This window comes from Erpetoichthys calabaricus, chromosome 9 (assembly GCF_900747795.2).
Source record: "Erpetoichthys calabaricus chromosome 9, fErpCal1.3, whole genome shotgun sequence".
NCBI lineage: Eukaryota > Metazoa > Chordata > Cladistia > Polypteriformes > Polypteridae > Erpetoichthys > Erpetoichthys calabaricus.
The window spans coordinates 138279033-138302222 of record NC_041402.2 but is presented as its reverse complement, the minus strand read 5'-3'; the positions used below and the strand labels follow the sequence as shown (position 1 = coordinate 138302222).

General features: G+C 38.9%; 1 protein-coding gene across 4 annotated transcripts in view; it reads right to left on the bottom strand.

Moving 5' to 3' along the window:
• LOC114644861 (zinc finger protein ZFP2-like) overlaps positions 1-23190 on the bottom strand; it is a 64686-nt gene that overhangs the window by 37140 nt on the left and 4356 nt on the right. The window contains exons 3-4 of one of the 4 annotated variants that reach the window (XR_007935828.1): positions 21703-21753; positions 1759-4692 (exon numbers count right to left, since the gene is read on the bottom strand). Coding sequence is in view for 1 of the 4 variants with exons in the window: in XM_051931803.1 (XP_051787763.1) it covers positions 3500-4692; positions 21703-21753 (1244 nt within the window). In the remaining 3 variants the exon portion in view is untranslated. The remainder of the gene's footprint in view (positions 1-1758; positions 4693-21702; positions 21754-23190) is intronic. The other 3 variants (XR_007935829.1, XR_007935830.1, XM_051931803.1) reach the window with 3 other exon arrangements.

Sequence of the window (23190 nt, the reverse complement as noted above, 5' to 3'; positions counted from 1 at the left end):
TACAGGGTAAAATGGTGTACAATAGATACCCCTAATCTCTAGGAAATGATAACCTTATTACTTATGAATTATAATATTACCAGGCCTTTTTGGTTGTCATTGTTGTACAACGCATGAAAACCAACATTACAGCCACTTGCCCCGCCACCCCTTTCCAGCTGTTTGGCAGACCACTTACAGCATCAGGACACTTTTACATTTGGTTTCCTCAGTAGTGTAAAAAAGCCAGTTTTTATTTCCAGGACTGATGCTGATCTAGATATCACCTTTTAGAATCAATGTTTACATAGAAGTTATTTGCTTTAGCCAATATGTTTTAGTGTTAAATGACTTAAACTCTTTACTGCTTTTCTGTACTTGTATTTCCATTTTTTTTATCTCAATTCATAATTGGTCTAGTCATTTAAATTATTTTTTAAACAAAGTGATCAAAATTCAAATTCAAAATTTAACATTTTCTTACCTTGAAATTTCTATGGACAAGAAGAATGCACAAGTTTTAATTTGTTTAAACTGCTTGTAAATAGAGAAATGAGACATCATAAGAAATAAGCCATGAATAGAATGTTGAAATCTCTTCATCATTTTTCCACTTGTACTTCTATTTAAAGTGCTGGTGCTATGCTAGTGTATAAAGTGCTTTCTTTTCCCTTTCTGGCATATTTCTCATAAATCCCACAATGAATGTTTCTTTTAGTACATTTCACTTGCCAGTACAATGTGGTTACATGGTATTTCCATAGACATTTACATTTTTATTTATTTATGAATCTGCTCTTACACTGATCCCCAGCATTTTGTATATGTCTGTTTAAGTTTCAGGTTCATTCCTGTAATTTTGAAAGATTGTTCTGCCTCATTGTTAAGATGTGCACATTTTAAACATGGCTATAATTAAAAATGATTTAAAGCAAGCTGGATAAGAAATAATAACAAAAGTATCAGAACACAGGAGTCAAGGCTAATAAGGCCAGTTTACAGCTACTGATCAAGAATTATTAGCATCCATCATAAAACTGAGTGAAAATGAATGTATAAAATGATTATATAAAATGTGCCTTATTTTGGGCTCAGACATATAGGAAAGCTGGGTACTCTGAACACAATAATTTTCCAAACAAACATTTTTATTATGAAGTGTTTTGTTTTTCTGTGAAGTTTCAAAAGTATTGCATCCCAACAGTTAACATTTGGTGAAGCCTCCCCTGGAAAGGATAACAACACTTAATCTTGTAAAGTGCAGCAAGGCTGGAGCCCACTTCTTCAAGATCCTCGAAAGTTTTTAAGGGTGAGGTTGTGGATCACCCTTGTCCTGCCAGGCCACTGATTATCAGTAGGATTCAAATCCTGAGACTAAGATACTGCAAAACATTGATTTTGTGCTTTTGTGTCCTTTTCTGTGTAGACTTAGGTGATATTTTGGGGTTACTATAACCTTGCCACACTGCACAGGTAGAAGACTGTGCTGTTATCCTCTCAAGGAGAGGCATCTCCAAATATTAACTGAAAGAGTATCGTTAATTTTGAAACGTCTTTTTACAGACACATTCAATTTTGCTCAGTTTCATGAACGGTGCCAACAATTCTTGAGTTGATTGCATGATAGATAATATGTGATAAACAGCACTGGTGTACATTAACTGTCTATAATGTGATAATAGATAATGATAACTGCAAAGTGGTTAGCAAAGTTACCTTATAATTACAGGTACCTGGGTTTGAGCATGGGCCCAGTCAATATCTGTTTAAAGTTTACACCTTTTGCTTATGTCTGCATTGTTTTCTTTTCCCAGGTAATTACAGTATATAACATAAAATACCAAAGACGGAGCAGTTAGTTGATTGGTGACTCTAAATTGGCCCAGTATGAGTGATTGTGACAGACTTTGTCTAAACTTCTATTCAACCTTCCATTCATAACTGCCAAAGCAGCACAAAGCGTTCCTCTAATGTAAGGAATTTTAAGAAAGAATAAAAAGGGATGGATGAAAACCGCAAACATCTCTGGTCCATAAAAATAATTAAGGCAAGAAAACAATTATGAGGGTCTTTGAAGTAATTTTCCTTTTAAGACCAAACTGTATGGTTGTTAGGGCGGCACGGTGGCGCAGTGGGTAGCGCTGCTGCCTCGCATTTAGGAGACCTGGGTTCGATTCCTGGGTCCTCCCTGTGTGGAGTTTGCATGTTCTCCCCGTGTCTGCGTGGGTTTCCTCCCACAGTCCAAAGACATGCAGGTTAGGTGCATTGGTGATCCTAAATTGTCCCTAGTGTGTGCTTGGTGTGTGTGTGCCCTGCGGTGAGCTGGCGCCCTGCCCGGGGTTTGTTTCCTGCCTTGCACCCTGTGTTGGCTGGGATTGGCTCCAGCAGACCCCCGTGACCCTGTAGTTAGGATATAGCAGGTTGGATGATGGATGGATGTATGATTGTTTGTTACCCAATTCTTTCCAAATGCCACTGCATGAAATAAGATCTCATCACTAAGAGTTTTTCTTTATTTAGCATCCCTTAAAGAATCTTTCTCAGCAGGTATGATGAAACATTAGACTTTCTTCCTCATCTTTTTAAAATTTAGCATTTACTTACTAAGCACTTTCTGTCCTATGTACACTTTATCCAATTAACCAATTTTGCCTTTCCCAGTAAGGCAAGGCAAACCCTTTCCAACATAAATCTACTTTTCTATTATATATTAATCACACTTTTGTTTCTTTTGGCTCTGAATTACCACTGTTGGTCACAAAAATAAAATGGATCCCAAACTGGCACATAGGAGAAAAAACAGTAACAAATATTCTGCCTCAAAAAATAAAACTACAGATACTTGTCATTTTAGTGACCATTTCACTAGCATGCAAAGTACTGGTACAGTAGGCATGCATCTGTGTGGAAGGGGCTTGGATATAACAACTCAGCAATAAGAAAGAAAATGGCTCCTGCTGCATAACAGGCAAAAGATATAATATTAATAACTGCCCATTAACTTCCCCGTATGGTCTCCACTTACTACACATAAACTTTATATTTAACTACCAAAATATTTACAAGCTAGAAAGGGTATACACCATAGTCACAGCTACTGTATAAACAATGGTACTTTGATGGTAGGTTTAACACAGTAATTAATTTTAAAGGTTATAATATTTTGTTTTTGTACATCTTGCCCTCATCTAAAATCATGAAATGATCTCAGATGTAAGATAGTGTTCAATGATTTCTAATACCACTTTAAGTATGGATCACTTAATACACAATCACACCTCCTCTACTACACAGAATTGTCTGAGAAGATGTTGTTTAAAAAAAAAACAAAAAAACCCATAAAAAAACCAAATACTATAATATTAAAGTATCAACATTTGAGATGAGTGGTTGGTTTTGCCACCAATATATAGTGTGTGGCAACCTGGCAGCTGAGATGATGTACTGTACAATGAGCCATCTGTTTTAAACCTAAAGCAAACTTAGCAGGCCTTAGTTACATAAACTTCACCAATGAATTTTACTCTGTTTTCACAGTGGTTGCCAGGTCCCTAATGTGGATTCTCTGATGTTTTTTCAGAGCATCAAGTCTCCTGAAGCGTTTGCTACAGGAAGTGCAGTGATATGGGGTTTCTCCTGTGTGGATTCTACGGTGAGATTTCAGAGTATCAGAGTGACGGAAACACTTCCCACAATCATTGCACTTATAGGGAGCCACTCCCATATGAATCCGTTGGTGCCTTTTAAGGTTCTGCAAGCAACTGAATCTCTTTCCACAATCTGAGCAACAGTATGGTGTTTCTCCAGTGTGAATACGCAGATGTGACTTAAGCGTTTCTGGATGTCTAAAGCTCTTGCCACATTCGGTGCATTGAAAAGGTGCTTCATTTGTGTGTATGCGCAGGTGTCTCCTGAGACTTGGAAGCAAAGTGAAGCCCTTGCCACATTCAGAGCATCGGAACGGGGTCACTCCTGTATGAATACGTTGATGAGACTTGAGGTTGCTCAGTCGACTGAATTTTTTACCACAGTCAGTGCATATGTATGGGCTCTGCCCAGAATGCATAAGTTGGTGTTGTTCAAATGTGCCCAAGAGTCTGAAATTCTTACCACATTTAACACAGTGATAAGGCGTGTCGACACTGTGAACCTGTTGGTGTCTCTTCAGCTTTCCCGATTCCCGGAACCCTCGTCCACATACATTACAGCGATATGGTGTCTCTCCTGTGTGAATTAGTTGGTGTATTTTAAGGGTGCTGGTTCGAGTGAATCGCTTACCACACTGATTACAATGACACACACTTAATGCCACTTTGTGTGATTTTGGCTCTTTAACTTCTTCTTTCTTACTGTTCTCCATACTTGCATTCAAGCTTGGATCTGCAGATGGGAAATGTTGCTGAAGACCTACAGCAGCTATAAAAGTTTCCCCATACCCATGCGGGGACTCGGAGAGTTCTTTAGAGTGGCTGAGCAGGTGCTTCCTTAGTTTGCCAGATTCTCTGAACATCTTTCCACAATCCAAGCACTGGAAAGGATTTTCTCCAGAGTGTATTAACTGATGGGTCTTGAGGGTGCTGACCCGGGTAAAGCTCTTTCCACAGTCACTGCAGTGATGTAATACTTTCAGATTGGAACTGCCCTCCAAACAAGCATCACTATTCATAGAGACTGTGCCCTTCGAGTTAATGAAAGACTGTTTTTCTTTTCCATCTAAAGAAAAGAGAGAAAAAAGCAATGAAAATGATTGATATGGTACTTACACTAGAAAACATTATCTATGAGTAACATGAATTAAAATAAAGTAACATGATAACATACAGCTTATGATAATACAAATGTGTTCATTGTATTATTATGTGTTTCTTGGAAGTTTAAGTGAAGGATAGTGGAGAAGTGACAGGACACAGGCTGAGATCAAGGTTAACAGCAGTCTTGTTTTCCATGTGTTTTCAGGATGCTCTTTTTCTCCCATATTAAGACAAAAAGTCTTGTTATGTTGGAGTCCCTGCCTATTACTGTTGAGTTAGCTCCTGGTTTTTCTCAATCCTGGTTTGGAATGAGCTGGATTATAAAGGTACACTGTGTGTTTAGCTGACTAAATGTTGAATCAATAGTAATTTGGTTGGTGGGTGTAAATTGCATAGTCTGAACTGTCTGGAGAGATAAAGATTATGAAATAATGGGAGAAACTGAAAGTGACTGGGTGCACAAATGTCTAAAGACAACTTAACTAATATTTATATAAAGGCCAGTGGTTTGCTTTAATTTCAGAAATTGAAATTTTAATTTTTAATTGTTAATTGTAAATATTAGCACCTAGAAACTAAGCATCTAAAACCAATGTCCTCAGATGAGGACACAAATTTTTTTTAATGCAAGGACAGAGGGTAACATTTCAAAATTCATATCAAATCTCAAAAAAGTTAACCGGTGTGCATCAAACTATGATTTTCACTGTAGTAATGTTGCAGTGCAAAGACATACTATCATAATTTAAAGTTACAATCAGTATGTGCACATACATTTCCAGTACACGCAAAAATATATGTATTACTTCAAAAGAATAATCAAAGTATGAAAGGTTATAAAGTTGAGTGTAATGAAAACTGATGATGCTTTTTAAAAGTACAATCACAATGTAAACATTCACAAACTTGGAGTATAAAAAAAGAACAAAAAATATAATAAAAAAAATTCAATTAGAATGCAGAAAGTTAGAAATTTCTGTGTAAACAAGAACTGGTAAAATCATTCATAACAATAGTTTACAGTGCATTGTTCAGTCTGCCCCCAAGAGTTCTTGCCTTATGACAAGTGTTAAATGCTGCAAAACAGTTGCACCTGCATTGCAAACACAGGAACATATCACATTCATATAGTGTATCTGAGACTTACTAGTGCAACCTTTTTCTCTGCAAGGCAGATGTCAAGCTGATGCTGTGCAAGTAGAATTGTGTGGTGCTGCAGTGACAGAAGATGGATTGGTGTGGTCAACATCCTCAAATTCCTTCACAATGTATGCCCCTGATACGGTCTTTTCTTGAGTACAAGTAAGCCCGCGATTCACTAGAGAATCGGAAATCGAAAAATGGCAATCAGTTTCTGTTCCGTCCGATATTTGGATGGATGACATATCATGGAGGGTGGGTGCGTCTGGGGAAATGTCATTTAATTAAATAAGCATATCTGTACTAAAGCGGTTTCGTTTTGTGGAGACGTGATTCTGTTGCCTTTGCTGACACCGACTGCTGGCAGAGTGGAGCACAGCAAGTTTAGTTTACAGGTTGTGGTGTTCGTGTGCCAGCCACTGAGTCGGGGAAGCCGCTGGGTTTGAGTCTGTGACCGTTATGTGATCTATATTACTGGCATAGTGGATTAGAGCAAGTGTAGTGAAGAGGTTGTGTTGTTTGGGCTCCACATACTGACTCTGGGAAGCCGCCGCGTTTGACTATGGGGCGTGCGCCACGGCAAAATATGCACCTCGGTGGGAAGCCGCTGCGTGATGAAATATCATGGAGGGTATATGCGGTGGTGTGGGCGGTCGCGTCCGGGCGGCTGTACAACCTGGCGTGCACGCTTCACCTCAGGTTTAGTTCACAGGTCGTAGGCATGGTAAAGTTTCCATTTAATTCAATAACCCTATTTGAACTAAAGCGGTTTCTTTGTGTGGGCGCGCCACCTACTAACTCTGGGAAGCCGCCCTGTTTGACTGTGGGGCGTGCACCACTGCAAAATATGTGCCTCGGTGGGAAGCCGCAGCGTGATGAAATATCATGGAGAGTATATGTGGTGTTGTGGGCGGTCGCGTCCGGGCAGCTGTACAACCTGGCGTGCACGCTTCACCTCAGGTTTAGTTCGCAGGTCGTAGGCATGGTAAAGTTTCCATTTAATTCAATAACCCTATCCATATTACTAACCGAGAATAAACCGGATATGGACGCAGGTACACGGCGATGGGACCTTGAGACGTACTGTGCAGGCGCCTACAGCGTGCGTCTCATAAATTATCCACCGCGAACGAAGGAGTCATAGCCCAAAAACGAAAGAGCTCAACTAACGTGAATGAGAAATGAAGCAACAACGCGCCCATAGCTAACGACTAACGACACAGCCACACAAAAAAGAGGATTCTGCGCTGCACCCCAGAGTCAAACGGAAGAGGCTACGGAGGCCCCAAAGGTCCACAAAGATAGTACGGAAGGCGCGGGAAAGTACGAAAGGTGCAGGCGTCCAAAATGCGCTTCTGAATAGGACATGAAGCAACAACGCGCCACGAACTCTCCGTATCAAATGTACGGCATCCTCACACGTCCAAACCATATAGCATATGTGAATCACATTACAGGGATGCACTATTAACGGTACAACCACAGAAAACGCTCCGTATTAACAGTAAGTGCAATTATCCATATTACTAACGGCAGACAACGGATAACTAATGGAGCCACGGTCATGGCTCCAAAACGATCCAGCTGAACTAACGGAGCTAAAAAAGCGAGCCCGCATGGATAAAAACAATAGACGTAGGTGCCTACAACGCGCGTCTGAAACTGCGGAAGCAAAATTGTCTCGGCTCCAAAACCAAACAGCTCCGCATGAACAAATACAGTGTACATAGACGCCTACAACGCGCGTCAGAAACTGCGGAAGCAAAGCAGGCACGGGTTCAAAACGAAAGACCACAACTGACGGAGATACAAACACGAGCCCGCCTGGATATAATCAATGCACGCAGGCGCCTACAACGTGCGTCTGAAATGCCGCAAGCAATGCAGGCACATATCGCATACATTCATCAATGTATTTCGGGTTACGCTGACAATAATCTCTTTCAAATCTATTGCGGGTTACCCAAGACCAGGGGTTGGCGAGCGAAGTGAGCAGGGGGCGGAGCCCCCTAGTTTGAACTAAAGCAGTTTCTTTGTGTGGGCGCCTTCGTTCATCGTTTGTATCCATACGGGCTCGTTTACAGGTCGTAGCCATACGGGCTTGTGTTTGTATTACTAATTGTTGAGCTCCCTCCATTTGGATACGTGCCTCCTTTGCCTGTGCTGGGTCAAAAGCGTGTTGTGGGCGCGCTTGTTCATTGTCCAGGCGGCTGTACAACCTGGCGTGCACGCTTTACCTCAGGTTTAGTTCACAGGTCGTAGGCATGGTAAAGTTTCCATTTAATTGAATAACCCTATTTGAACTAAACCGTTCTGCATTCTGCGTTTGACCCTACAGGTTGTGCTGTTTGGGCGCCATCTACTGACTCTGGGAAGCCGCCACGTTTTGGGAAGCCGCTGTGTTTGACTCTGGGGCGGGCGCCACGGCGCAGTACGCATGCGCCTCGGTGCGTCCGCCGTGCATAACTTAACTGTGGTTTAGTAAGATAGATATTTCACTCAATTCTTTCTCTGTGATACAATAACCAGCTGTTCACTAAGGCTACATCAATGAAGTGCATCACTACCCGTACTATCCACTTTTTGGTTTGGCACTGAATTGGTAGAAAATTATCACTCTGTTTGCCAAGTCAACCATGCCTATCTTTCAGTTATACTCTCACAGAGCACATGGCCGTGTGACATTCCCATACTCTTGGTCTTTCTTTGACCACTGCTATTAGGTGTCAGCTGGCTATGCAGCATGAAGCATCAAAACTGGTTTACTAGTATACCATTTTAGCACACATATTTTCCCATCTTTTCTGGACCTGACACAGGGGCACATCTTCCAAGCTGTTTCATGTTCTTGACATATGGAGGCCTTTTCAATACTTAAAAGCCCTGTTCTTCTTAAATGTGCTATTTAGAGAAAAGCAATGAAATACACCTGCTTTATATATATACACCTGCTTCTCTAACATCTGATTGATAAGTGCCAGTGTTGTGAAGAAGTGATCACAGTATACATCTGCAATAGACAACAGGGTGTCAGCCAAATGTGCAACAACCAAGCCTCCAAAACCCATTTCTTGTGGTGCTGAAACCTGCAAATGGAGTGCTTAAACACCTTGATAAACAATTTAAAACAAACCTATCCAGCTGAAGCCTTCACAAACTTCTTGACTGTCCACTAGATTGAGCTTACTTGGGACATACTGCTGAAATTGAGACACTCCTTAAAATGGGGTCAAACACTTGATGGTTTACAACCATTGATTTACAACTAATGATTTAATTGCAACTGTGATTATGAAACAGCCTAATTTTCATCTTCTTCATTTTTTTCAGTAGCATTATTGTTATTGATCACTTTTAAGTTACTTCTCAATTTGAAGAGTGTGTTATTAGGGAGAGGGTCACCAATGTCAAGAATTTGTAACATACTGGACTAGAACATTCAAATTTGAAGATGTGCCACACAAGACATCCAAATAGATGCTCCAAAAAAATGATAATCTTGGTTACTTTGGTGTTGAGATATGTCAGTGATAATGCATTTATACAATCCTGGAGCTGAACCAAGTCAGGAGTGAAGACATTGGACATCCAACATTCACTATGCCCATGAGTATCCCTTAATGAATCCTGGCTCGCGATCACTATTGCGTGATTCAAGGTCTAGAAAATCCGGTGTAGATTAATCATATTTTGAATAGTAATAATCATCTGGCTCAACATCATCACCAGACAAATTTTTAACGTCAGAGATCCTCAAAATACTATAAAAGCAGTGTAAACTAATTTTTATCACATATAATGTTTACTTAAAATAGAAAATATTCAAATAATATAACAAATTTAAAATAAGTGCATCCTTGTCTGTGAGTATGGAGCAAGATAAAAAATGCACCCATGTTTTCACCATTAAGCATAAATTCAATTTGAATGTGATCCCATTGTCCTCCTAAGTATTAGTTGATTGATAGTGTGCTGCCTTTAGACTATCTCTAAAATAATTTAAACTACAAATGCTGTCGATTGCAGATAAAAAGCTTTCAACATAGGACCCTGATTTAGTTACTTACCATGCCTACCTTTGTTTGCTCTCTGTGTAAAAAAAAAAGAAAAAAAAAAAAGACATTCACTGATACCTGTGCTATTCTGCTTGTACACCATACAGCGGAGTTCATTAATCGTACCACTAGATGGCAGTCAAATACGCCATTTTTTTTCAACTTTACATACAACGGTTTTAAGTTAAGAGATAAAACATAAAGCACATTGAAGCCAAATTGTCTTTTTCCAAATGAAGACAAGTATTTCTTTTTGACACCAGTAAAGAAATTCCAAGAATAACAGTAAGCAATAACCATTTGGTGCAGATCCGTTATTTAAAAAGTGTTCGGACATTTCCCATCAAAGTTTTGTATGGAAAAGTATTTCAATAAGGACAGGAAACAGCAAGACTTATTTGTGCACTAGGGCTGTCCAATTAGCCAACAGCTAAGGTTTGAATATTCAAAATATAAATAGGTAAACATTTGAATATATTCTAACACAGGTTAACAATTCTGATTATTTATGTTTGTGTGCCCTTTTTAAAACATTATTATGGTAACGACAGTGGCAGCAGCCACAGCAAGAATAAAAACCAAAAGTAAAAAATCCTAGCAGTACTAGGCCAACTGTTATTTAAATAAAAGAGACATCCAAATCCAGCACAGTGCAACCTGTAAAAGGGAAGAATCTGCAGTTGTCTTGTCTTCCTACTAGAACTGATGGCTGAGTTAGCAAATATCTGTCAAGAGTGCGAGCCATAATATCAGCTTAAAGAAGAATAAAGCTTAAATCATGGCACCACAGCTTCTTACATAAATATATATACAGTCATGTTTCGCTTAATGACAACATATGGTTTTGAACAGAGCATGATTCCGTCATTAATCAGGTTGACATATGTTAAGGGGGTAGGGGCGTGCCTCTATGTCTGATGTAATTTTCACTATGCTGACTTTGGATACAAGACGGCACAACTGTGTCACTGCATTCCATGTGCAGTATACAGCGAAAACCTAGCTGCACACCAGCAGCATGCAAGGACACGCCTTTGTGTCATTTTTGTCAAAATGAAGTGTCAGGTATACACCTGACCAAATGTAACCTACTCTAAGCTAACCTAACATCAAGTAACCTAGCATTAGCATAATACATCATATAAAATTAATAATTAATGGAATACAGTAATAATAATACATTAACAATAATACCGTAATGACTGCTTATGACAGTGTTTCAACATTATTTCAATTTCATTTATTGTATCTCTATGGGGCAGCACGGTGGCGCAGTGATAGCGCTGCTGCCTCGCAGTAAGGGGACCTGGGTTCGCTTCCCGGGTTCTCCCCGTGTCTGCGTGGGTTTCTTCCAGGTACTCCAGTTTCCTCCCACAGTCCAAAGACATGCAGGTTAGGTGTATTGGCAATTCTAAATTGTCCCTAGTGTGTGCTTGGTTTGTGGATGTGTGTGCCCTGCGGTGGGCTGGGATTGGCTCCAGCACACCCCCATGACCCTCTGTTAGGATATAGGTTGGATAATGACTGACTGACTGAATCTCTATGAAAGCTCAGTTTTAAAGTGTGATTATACTGTACTTACTGTATACAGTTGTGCTCATAAGTCTACATACCCCGGCAGAATTTGTAAGGTGTGCACCACACTTTAAAGAAAAGATGACTGAAACACATTTTATTTACTTTTAGTGGAATCAAAATTAGACTATAAGGCATCACAGAATAGCACAACCACTAAATAAAACGTAATAAGGAAAATAATGAGATGGCCCCTGTTCATATGTTTGCATACCCTTAGTTCTTAACACTGTCTATTGCCCCCTTTAGCATCAATGATGGCATGCAGTCTTTTGTGATAGCTGTGGATGAGGCTCTTGAGTTTTCTCAGGTGGTAGAGCTGCACATTCCTCTTGGCAAAAAACCTCCAGGTCCCGTAAGTTCTTGTGTTGTCTTGCATGAACTGCATGTTTGAAATCTCCCCAAAGTGGCTCAATGATACTGAGGTCAGGGAATTGTGATGGCCACTCCAGCACCTTCACTTTTTTCTATTGTAGCCACTGAAGGGTCGACTTGGCCTTGTGTTTTGGATCATTGTCATTTTGGAAGATCCAAGTGGGCCCCGTGTGTAGCTCCCAGAAAGATTAATGCAAGTTATCCTCATAATATTTTCTGGCAACGTGCTGCATTCATCTTGCCATCAATTTTCACTAAGTTACCTATGCCACTATAGCTCACACACCCCCAGAACATCAGAGTTCTACTTCCATGCTTAACAGTAGGGATGGTGCACTTTTCGTCATGGCCCTTTCCAAACAAACTGCTTATAGTTGTGACCATAAAGTTCAATTTTGGTCTCAAGTTTTGAGGCTTGTCTAGATGCTGTTTGGCATATTGTAAGTGGGCTGTTTTGTGGCGTTAGTACAGTAAAGGATTTTTCTTGTAACTCCACCGTGCAGCCCATTTTTGTTCTAATACCTCCTTATTGTACATCTTGAAATAGCAACACCACTTGTTTACTGAGAAGCCTGTAATTTCAGCTGATGTGGCTTGTGGGTCTTTCTTGTCATCTTGACAAATAATCCTGGCAGTTGTAGCTGAAATCTTGGTTGGTCTACCTGACGTTTGCTTGGTAACAACTGAGTTCGAACACTACTGACAGTTATTTTCACTGGATATGTTTTTATACCCTTTTTCTGATTTATACAATTCAACAACCTTTTTTCACAGGTCCTTTGACAGATCTTTTGCTTTCCCCATGGCTCAATATCCAGCAAAGTCAGTGCAGATCTGAATAAATTTAAATCGACTATTTATACATAGACACTGATTACAATCAAAGAAGTTACAGGTGTGGACACTCTCCCTTAATTTGAACCTGTGTGTCAACTTGTGTGCATCTTACCAGCCCCAACATTCAAGGGTATATAAACTTTTGATCAGGCCTATTTGGGTAATTTCAATTATCGTTAGGATTTAAAAAGGGCACTCAATTATGAGATAATAAATTGCTTCGCTTGAGCACACTCCCTAATAAAAAGGAAAACTTTTCTGCATGATTACTTATATTTTCCAAACAATGGCTAATATTTCACACATTCTGCTAGGGTATGTAAACATTTGAGCACAACTGTATATATATTTTTTATATATATACTAGGGGGCTTTGCCCCCTGCTCGCTTCGCTTGCCAACCTCAGCAGCTGATCGAGCAAAGAGGAGGTAAAAAGAAAATGCATTTGTTTCTGCTGCTGCTGTGTGATCTGTATCTTGCGAAGTGCTTCGAACATTTAAAAGCCTGTACAGCAGCTGTCCTTTTGTCTCACTGCCTTGTCTCTCTTCTCCCCCAGACATCCTCTGCTCCTGTTGGGGGTTCAGCTTCCTGAGGCGCATCCCTATGAAGAGGAAGATTTTCTATTCTTTTAATTGAGAGACGGAACTGTCCCCTCTGACTACACACAGAGCTCGATTCAGTCCTGAAAGAGACTTATGTTTATTTGAAGTGTTTGAACAAATTATCTCTAACCTGCTCTGCATGTTTATTGCAACATTTTACTTTGTCATCTATTCTTTGTCTTTTATTTCCAGTCCCGGGCGTGGTTAAATCTCTTGGTACAAAGTGTTGTCTTGCAGGACGTGAAAGTATCTCTCTGAGAAAGTCACGTTTCTGCTCTCTCTCTATATCTATATATATATATCTATATATATCTATATATATATATATATCTATATATATCTATATATCTATATCTATATATATACAGTAATCCCTCCTCCATCGCGGGGGTTGCGTTCCAGAGCCACCCGCGAAATAAGAAAATCCGCGAAGTAGAAACCATATGTTTATATGGTTATTTTTATATTGTCATGCTTGGGTCGCAGATTTGCACAGAAACACAGGTGGTTGTAGAGAGACAGGAACGTTATTCAAACACTGCAAACAAACACTTGTCTCTTTTTCAAAAGTTTAAACTGTGCTCCATGACAAGACAGAGATGACAGTTCAGTCTCACAATTAAAAGAATGCAAACATATCTTCCTCTTCAAAGGAGCAAACAAATCAATAGGGCTGTTTGGCTTTTTAAGTATGCGAAGCACCGCGGCACAAAGCTGTTGAAGGTGGCAGCTCACACCCCCTCTGTCAGGAGCAGAGAGAGAGACAGATAAAAAAATCAATACGTGCCCTTCGTGCTTTTAAGTATGCGAAGCACCGTGCAGCATGTCCTTCACAAAGCAGCTGCACAGAAGGTAGCCAACGTGAAGATAATCTTTCAGCATTTTTAGACGAGCATCCGTATCGTCTAGGTGTGCGAACAGCCCCCCTGCTCAATCCCCCCACGTCAGGATCAGAAAAAGTCAGCGCAAGAGAGAGAGAGAGAGAGAGAGAGAGAGAGAAAAGTAAGCTGGGTAGCTTCTCAGCCATCTGCCAATAGTGTCCCTTGTATGAAATCAACTGGGCAAACCAACTGAGGAAGCATGTACCAGAAATTAAAAGACCCATTGTCCGCAGAAATCCGCGAACCAGCAAAAAATCCGCGATATATATTTAAATATGCTTACATATAAAATCCGTGATAGAGTGAAGCTGCGAAAGGCAAAGCGCGATATAGCGAGGGATCACTGTATATATATATATATACACACACACACACACACACACACACACACAGTGGAACCTCGAGATACAAGTTTAATTTGTTCCAGCAATGAGCTTGTATAGCGAATTTCTCGTATCTAGAACAAACTTCCCCATTGAAAATAATGGAAATCCAGTTAATCCGTTCCACGCCCCAAAAATATTAACATGAAAATCAATTTTCCTAACAAATAACACTGATAAATAATATATACTGTAGTCTACCTTTAATAAATAACACTGGTAAATAATATAACTGATTATTAAAAGAATCAAAACAGGTGTCCAAAGTGCAATAGAGCATTCAATAAATCTTTAAATAAATAATCCTTAAAACAGTTGTGAAGTGGAGGTTTAAAACACACAAGAATAACAATCCTTTAACACGAGGTTAAAACGTCAACAGGAAGCAGTCTTTAAAAAACAGAGGACAATCCCCGGTGCTTCTTCTCTGTTAGCGTCAGCGTCTCACCTGCTTCTCCCATGCGGGCTCTGCAACAGGCGAGACACTCTTAATGCAGCTGACCTTCTCTACACCGTCCTGCTTCAGCTGTTTGGCTCGCCTGTTCAGCTCACTGTTCAGCTACACGCGAGCCTGCACTCGCTCGCTCACCCGCACCGACTTTCTCCTACTACTGCTGCTGCTTCCTGTCTGCCTCCTCCTCCTGCAACCTCCGTTCTCTCTCCTCTCTTTTCTTTTACTTCTTCTCCTCCTTAACCAGCTCGCGCTTCTCTATATATGCAGGGAGGACATGGCAGCTGCAGCCCATCAGCCACAGGAACAATCATGGATGTGGGCAGTTTCCCACCTGTGCACTTAGGTGAGAAACGCCCACACTGCAGATCGCCCTGCGGCTCGCTACAGCTACCACGCCCCCTCGCTAAGCCACGAGCGATACCCACAGCCTGGCTTGTGGCTCGTTACGCGAGCCAATGCTCGTATTTAGATCTGAATTTTTCGCTCATACTTTCCTCGTATCTTGAATTTCTCGTATACAGAGGTGTTCGTATCTCGAGGTTCCATTGTATTTTTTTCTACTCTCTGTGCATCTATAAAGCATAAAGCACTTATGACCATGTTGCATGGATACTGCAACTTTCAAAAGAAAATGTGTTTGAAAGCACAGCCTTTTATCAGAACAGGATTCTCTATACATATAAAGTGATGTAGTCAGAAAGCAAGAACTAGGAATACTTATAACTACCTGTAATGCTTATATGACACCCGGACAAAATTGCCCATGATTGCTTAAATACTCTAAATGCAGTCGCGATTTTATTTTTCTCAAATGACGCAGCTTTTTGGTCTTTGAGACCAGAAGAGGTGAGGTCACCATCCACCTGTCTTTTAAGTAAATTGAGGCACTGTCAGTTTATTTGTGTCTCACTACTGAAGTAACTGAATGTACTAAATGTTGCATCATAATGATGTTTAACTGCTTATTCTTCATTGCAATTTTTATTTACTAGATATTTTCAAAGCAACTTAAATTCTGTAAAACAAGTCAGTGTTTACGGAAAGGTAACAAGTGATACAGAGAAAAACTTTGAAGCAAGTCACAAAATGTGTAGAATATAGTAAATTATAAAATAAATAAAAATTGTACTGGTGCAAAGTAAAATGTGCAGACTCCAAATTGGTAAGTTTGCAGCGCTTAAAGTCAGTTGTGTGCTGTAAGTAGGAGCCAGTGGTCAATGAAAAACAGATGGAACTAAAGTAAATGGAGTCATTACCACCTCTGTAGATACAGCAAAGCTGTAATAAAGGTGGGCTGAATACTTTTACTACACCTCTTTGTTTTAGATGTTTTGTGCCAAGAAAGTACCCATATGAGATGGAGACCCCATGAATGTGCATTGATGATTGGGACTTTAAATCATTAAAATATTAAAATTAAAAACAGAAGTATGACAGTTATTTTTAATTTACATTAAAGTGATCATCTTTGCATTAAACGACAGTCAGGGATCACACGTTCAAGAGTAAATCAGTACAGGATTGGAAGCAGAATGATACTTTATGTGCACCAGAGATGTATGTAGAAAAACAGCGCTTTTAATCAAAAGGGGAACAGTGGGATACACAAAACTGTCTCAAAATATGTTGTATATACTGATGAAGATAACAAGCTAATAATTCAACATTAAAAAGAAGCTGTTGTTAAAAACAAACACCTGCAAAATAGACAGATTTGCAAAGCTTGTCTGGAGGAACACAATGATGTTTGTTTTACCTTGCACAAATTTTGTCAAACAAGCCTTCTTTTATAATTGAACGTTAGCCTTTGCCTTCCAATAAGACCTTTTTCAAATTAAATTTGAATAGTAAAATCCAATCTGATGGCCATAGTGTGCACCACATTTTAGAGTGAAACCCTTTAGGATCATTTTCAAGTCACTGTCAAAACCACACCCTGTTCACTCTCCTTCTGTTTAATAAACACTTAGGTCAACCAAGAGCAGGGGGGTATTTTTCGTACGTGGATTACTCGTTTAGCCAGATGTAATTGTTGACGATTTGGCGTGATCCTGGATCTGTTTTGGTTTTTCGAAACTCTTGCTGGAAGTGTTGTCATAGCAACACATCCTAATCCTCAAACCTGCTCGGAGCAGGTTTGTTCTATGTAAACAAGGATTAGCTCACGCACTTAATCAATGTCCGTGCCTGGAATTCATTTAGACATGACTTCGCCGTTCATGAATGAGCGACCAATTGATATCGGTACACAAATTATAAGAAGAGAATTTCATATAGAGAGGGGTTTGCGCGATCAGCAAGATCCTTTATTGCTCCCGGAGGAAATTCTTTTCGAAAGATACCGCTTTAGCCGAGGGGGAATATTGTACCTCAAAAACGTATTAGGACCTTATATTCGAAGTCAAACTCTGCGAAGTCGGGCTCTCACAACCACACAGTATGCATTGCTTTGAGGTATTTTGCAAGCTGCACTTTTTTTTATATACTGTAGGCGATGTGGAAAATCTATCTAAAAGTGCAGTTTGCCAGGCAATTCGTAAAGTCTGTTTGGCTCTGAAATATTTCCTTTGGGTTTTCATAGTGTTTCCTGGACACCTGCGTGTGCAGACAAAAGAGGCGTTTCATGCCATTACAGGTAGGTAATACACAGGTAAAAACACCCACAGTTCCATAAAGAATCTCACAATCAGCCTAACATTCTCATTACCCAGGGTTTCCAAATGTGATTGGGGCACATGGGACTGATCACAGTGGAGTTTGATCAAACATTATTTGGAAAATGTACCTCTCGTTCTGATGAATAATCAGACACAGTGTCTTCATCAAATATTTGACCTTTGTCAATATCTTGTTGGTCAGACACAGGTTCTAGGGATATGACATTCCCTGCAACTGACCCCAAAACAAAGAGGGCTATATAGAACCTACCTATGGCACAAATTGAGGACAAACATATGCAATGACCATCCTTTACCTGAAATGAAGTGACCACTGCATCCTGCCACTGGTTCAGAGGAGGAGCTTCCCCCTGGAATGCCCTCAGAAACAGGGTGATGGGCATTTTTCTGGAGAGTCAACTCTTCTGCAGGGGTTAGGTCTGGACCACGTAGACCTCCACCTGTTTTTTGCTTGTCTGCCTTCTTATTAGCATTAAAATTAATGTTCTTTACATTATATATGATTCTTTATTCTTTTAGTGGTGAGGCAGCCTTCTGCTGTTATGCACTTAAAATCTGGAATAGCCTGCCAATAGGAATTCACCAGGCTAATACAGTGGAGCACTTTAAGAAACTGCTGAAAACACATTATTTTAACATGGCCTTCTCATAACTTCACTGTAATTTAATCCTGATACTCTGTATATCCAATTCATTATAATAACTATTCATGGTGGCTCTAAAATCTGTACTAACCCCTACTCTCTGTTCTGTTTCCTTTTCCGGTGTCCTTCTTGTGCCACCACCATCTACTCAAAGCACCGTGATGTTCCAACAGTGATGGATTAAAAAGCCAGAAGTCTGCATGACCACCATCATCAAGTCCTTCCGTGAGAACCCTAAATACAAAGAGGACTATTTCATTTATGTTAGGCAGAATGCCCAGAGGGGACTGGGCGGTCTCGTGGCCTGGAACCCCTGCAGATTTTTTTTTTTTTTTTTCTCCAGCCGTCTGGAGTTTTTTTTTTTGTTTTTTCTGTCCCCCCGTCCATCGGACCTTACTCTTTTTCTATGTTAACTAATGTTGTCTTATTTTCATTTCTTATTTTGTCCATTATTTTTCTTTTCTTCATTATGTAAAGCACTTTGAGCTACTTTTTTGTATAAAAATGTACTATACAAATAAATGCTGTTGTTGTTGCTGTTATGTCAACAATTCTTTAAATAGTTATATACCAATATTTACCAGTTTGAAGTATATTCTTGTACTTCACTTTAACCTGTTCCCGTGTTCTCCTTGTGCTCACGTTTGATCTGGAATTATGACATATTAAATAATAATTAATCTGACATATAGGAAATGAAACGCTGCTTTCAGTAAGTACAATGCACATGCGTTTAATTTGTCGGCCACTTTTTGCCAGCTGTCTTTTCTGGTTTTTTACTGCTTTTGCAGTGTTACCCCTTGTGCATATTAAATCTTGAAATTCTTCATGTCCTTCGAATAAAAGGTCTTGCTCCGCTTGTGTGAAAATAAAAAAATGCGCCAGTTCTTTCGTCATTTTGTTACAGCCTATCAAAGACTTGCTGATCATGTTTTCTAGACTCAATATATATATGGGCTTTTCACTCAGTGCGGGTGCACGCATTCATCTCAGATGATTAGATCCAGCTAGACTGATCTACCACGCAGCTGCGTTTGAAAAACCGACTGATCCCGGATGAGTTTCACTGGCATTAACTCATCCAAGATTAGGCATCTGATCTCGGATTATTTAAGCGAGATACGGAAAATACCCCCCAGGACTACTAGATTTCATAAAGGTGTTTATCTAGTTACCATGAGATGCATGAACTTAGAATCTACATTCTGTTTAAGAATGTTTTAATAAATTGGTTGCTTGAGGGCTCTTGAAGGATGATGATTAATGTTGCACTAAGGTTTTACATATTTGTATAAGGTTTAATAAATAAAATTCCATGCAACTCATGTTGCTACTTTTTTGTTAATAAAGATGACTAGGGGGTTTTGCCCCCTGCTCACTTCAATCGCCAACCCCCGTATTTGGTTTCCGGATACACACTTTTAAGATTGTTTTTTCTTTGAATTGTTGCTATTTCATTAGTTTCACTTTTATTTCAGAACTTCTGTAAAAACAATATTTGTAATCTTGCGAGTCCCAATATGCTGAATCTTTTTAATGAGGTCAGAATAGGTTTCTCTGTTTAGAATTTCAGCATAGACAAAACGATCTACATCATCAGCATTTAATAATTTTTTTTTTTACAAAGTAACAAAGTAAGTAGAGTTCTGCATTGGACTCCTGTCTGTAAAGTTGTGCTATTTTCCTCTCACAGTTCCAAAAGTACATGGGTTTACCAAGGTGATACCCCAGCTTTTGTCTAGGTTTTTGTACAAGGGCTAGACAGAACGTTTTTGACTCCTGGGGTAAATTTATGTTTTTAAATAAGCAGACAGATAAATACATATATATTAACAAAGTAACCAATAAATGCATGTGCGATAAACTCAGTTTTTGAAATTCTCAAGATTCTTTATTTGTCACATGCATAGTTATACAGGACAACACGCAGTGAAATGCACCCTGATCTGCTTATCAAAATCTGTGCAAAGTTAGAAGAATATCAGTTAGATTAACAAAAAGTCATAGATCGAAAGATAACAGTATAATAAATAAGTAAAATTATGTGAATAAAGTAGAATTAAGTGTTAAGGTGCAATAGTGTAGTAATTATTGTGCAAAACCAAAGTTAGACTGGTGCATAGTTAAATGAGGCAGTTTGTTTGTTTGAGCTACTGCGATCTTTACTTTTTTATATTTTCTAATTTTCCTACTTTCATATCCTTTAACTTTCTCCACATGTGTATAGCACCAACGTTATTTTTTTTTTTTGAGCCTTTCTAATTTCCCTGGTTTCATAGTCTCTAACCTGCTCTGCATGTGTTTAGCGCCAACGTCTGTAAACATCTCTATGACGTTCTACTTTGTCATTTTACTCACTGTCATTTATTTAAGAGCCGGATTGGACGTGCTTTTTTTTCAATTCCTCTAGTTCCGGGCTGATAATTACTTTCCTTATTTTCTGAATTTGCACCTCAATTATTCTTTTTTGCTCTTTTTTCTGTCCAACGCATTTGAGTCTCTTTTCTCAGCGCTTTTCTTTCTTCTTCGTTTAATCGTCGACGTTTCATTTCTACCCTATTCATTTCATTTCTACCGTATTGACCTTATATACTTTATATGCACCGAGAGCCCTGGAGCTGTGTGTGCTGTATGACTGCCTTTACACTACTGATTTGTTTTTTTTTTTTATATTGCTTGTAAGTAGGGTGTGTCTTGCAAGACTCTCATTCTATGTTCCCGTGAGACGCACCGTAGCAGGGTCTTTAAATTATCTTCGAGAAAAATCACGTATCGTAGACTATCAGGACAGGGGACAGGATTTCTTTCTATAATAGAGAGATATATACTTCTTGGATATATTCTTATTGCAATTGGTTATCAAAACATACCTATATGAAAAAGAAAAATAATGTGTCAATACCAATTAAAATGTTTTTGATATTTGGTAAATATTTTGTAAATATTCGTATCTATATTTCATATCTCTCTCATAAAACTAAACTGGAGATTAGGAAAGTGTCAGAACTGATTACACAGATTTCCAGAATAGATCATAAATAGTCATTGCTGGCATAAGTAGATTCAAGCATACACAGTCTCTTATTTAGAAGATAGATTTTTACTTATTCTTGAGAGAACAAAGATAAATAAAAACTTCCTACTCATGTGTTACAAATTATAAATCAACTCTTCAACACAACTTTACCAAAACAGGTTTAGGAGTATCTGCTTTAGACCACTACCGTGATAAAACATGTGAAACAATTTGGTAATCAATCAAACGACAGCAAATCAGAGATGCATTATCCATACTGAAAATGTTTACAGCACAAAAGAAAAACATAATAGTATAATTTTTACTATTACCTGCATGGTACATCTCAGCAGGAGAAAGCGGGACATGATCAGTTATCAAGGCTATAGAGAAAAACAGAAACTTATATTAAGCATGTAACATATGATGTTACTTGTAAATAAAAATACAAAAAAAATCTTGAATACTTCTGATTATTAAATTGTTAATTTAGGAAAAAAAATTATATATATTTCACCATTTAAATTTGTTACCATTATAAATACTTAGTTAAAATTTCAAAGAATTTGGTATAATGTTGGCTTAAACAAAGGCAACCACCTCAGCTGAATGTATAATCAAGAGGACTAATAAACATTTATATTGTGAAAACTGCAAAAAGCGGAAGACATAATTTTGTTGATGAAACTGAAAAAAAAACAATATGAGAACATGACTGTTTTAAAAGTTGCAGCACTTTATTATTATTTTTAATCAAAGACAGAGGTATCACAATTTGTTTATTAGAACAATCTAGACAAGACCAGGCCATTCAGCCCAAAGCAGCTCACTAATCCTATCCACTTAATTCTTCTAAAATAACATCAAGTCTAGTTTTGAAAGTCCATAAAGTCTTACTGTCTACTTGGTAGTGTATTCCAAGTGACGGTGGTTCTGTGTGTAAAGAAAACATCCTAATGTTTGAACGAAATTTATCCTTAACAAGTTTGCAACTGCGTCCCCATGTTCTTGATGAGCTCATTTTAAAATAACAGTCTCTCTCAACTGTACTAATTCTCTTTGTAATTTTAAACACTTCAGTCATGCCACCTTTAATCTTCTTTTTCTTAAATCGAAAAGACTCAGCTTTTTTAATCTTTCTTCATAATTCATCACCGGTAGCCCTGGAATCAGCTTAGCCTCTCATCAACAGACTTCCTCTAGGGATGCTATTCCCTTTTTGCAGCCTGCTCACAGTACACCAGATGAAGCCTCACCAGTGCATTATAAAGTTTGAGCATAGCCTCCTTGAACTTATACTCTACACACCATGCTATATAACCTACCATTCTATTAGCCTTTTAATGGATTAAGAACACTATCTAGGAGTTGATAGTGTTGAGTGCACTACAACAATGAAATCCTTCTCATAAGGTGCACGATTGATTTTCAGACCTCCATTTGTGTATTCAAACCTAAGTTTTACTTTCTACTTGTAATACTTCACATTTACTGACATTAAATTATATTTGCCACAAATCTGCCCAAGCCTGTCTGCTGTCCAAGTCCTGCTGTAATGATTTCGCAGATTCTCGATTATCTGCCAATCCACCAAGCTTGGTATCATCTGCAAACTTAACGAGCTGTTACTTATATTCCAATCCAAATCATTTACAGTATTTATATTCAAAATAGCAGTGACACTAGCACGGACCCCTGTGGAACGCCACTTTCAACATCAGCCAATTCTACAAAGGTTCCTTGCATCATCACCCTCTAGTTTCTGTGTCTAAGCCAAATCTGCACCTATCTAAAAACATCACCCTGCATTCTCACTTCTT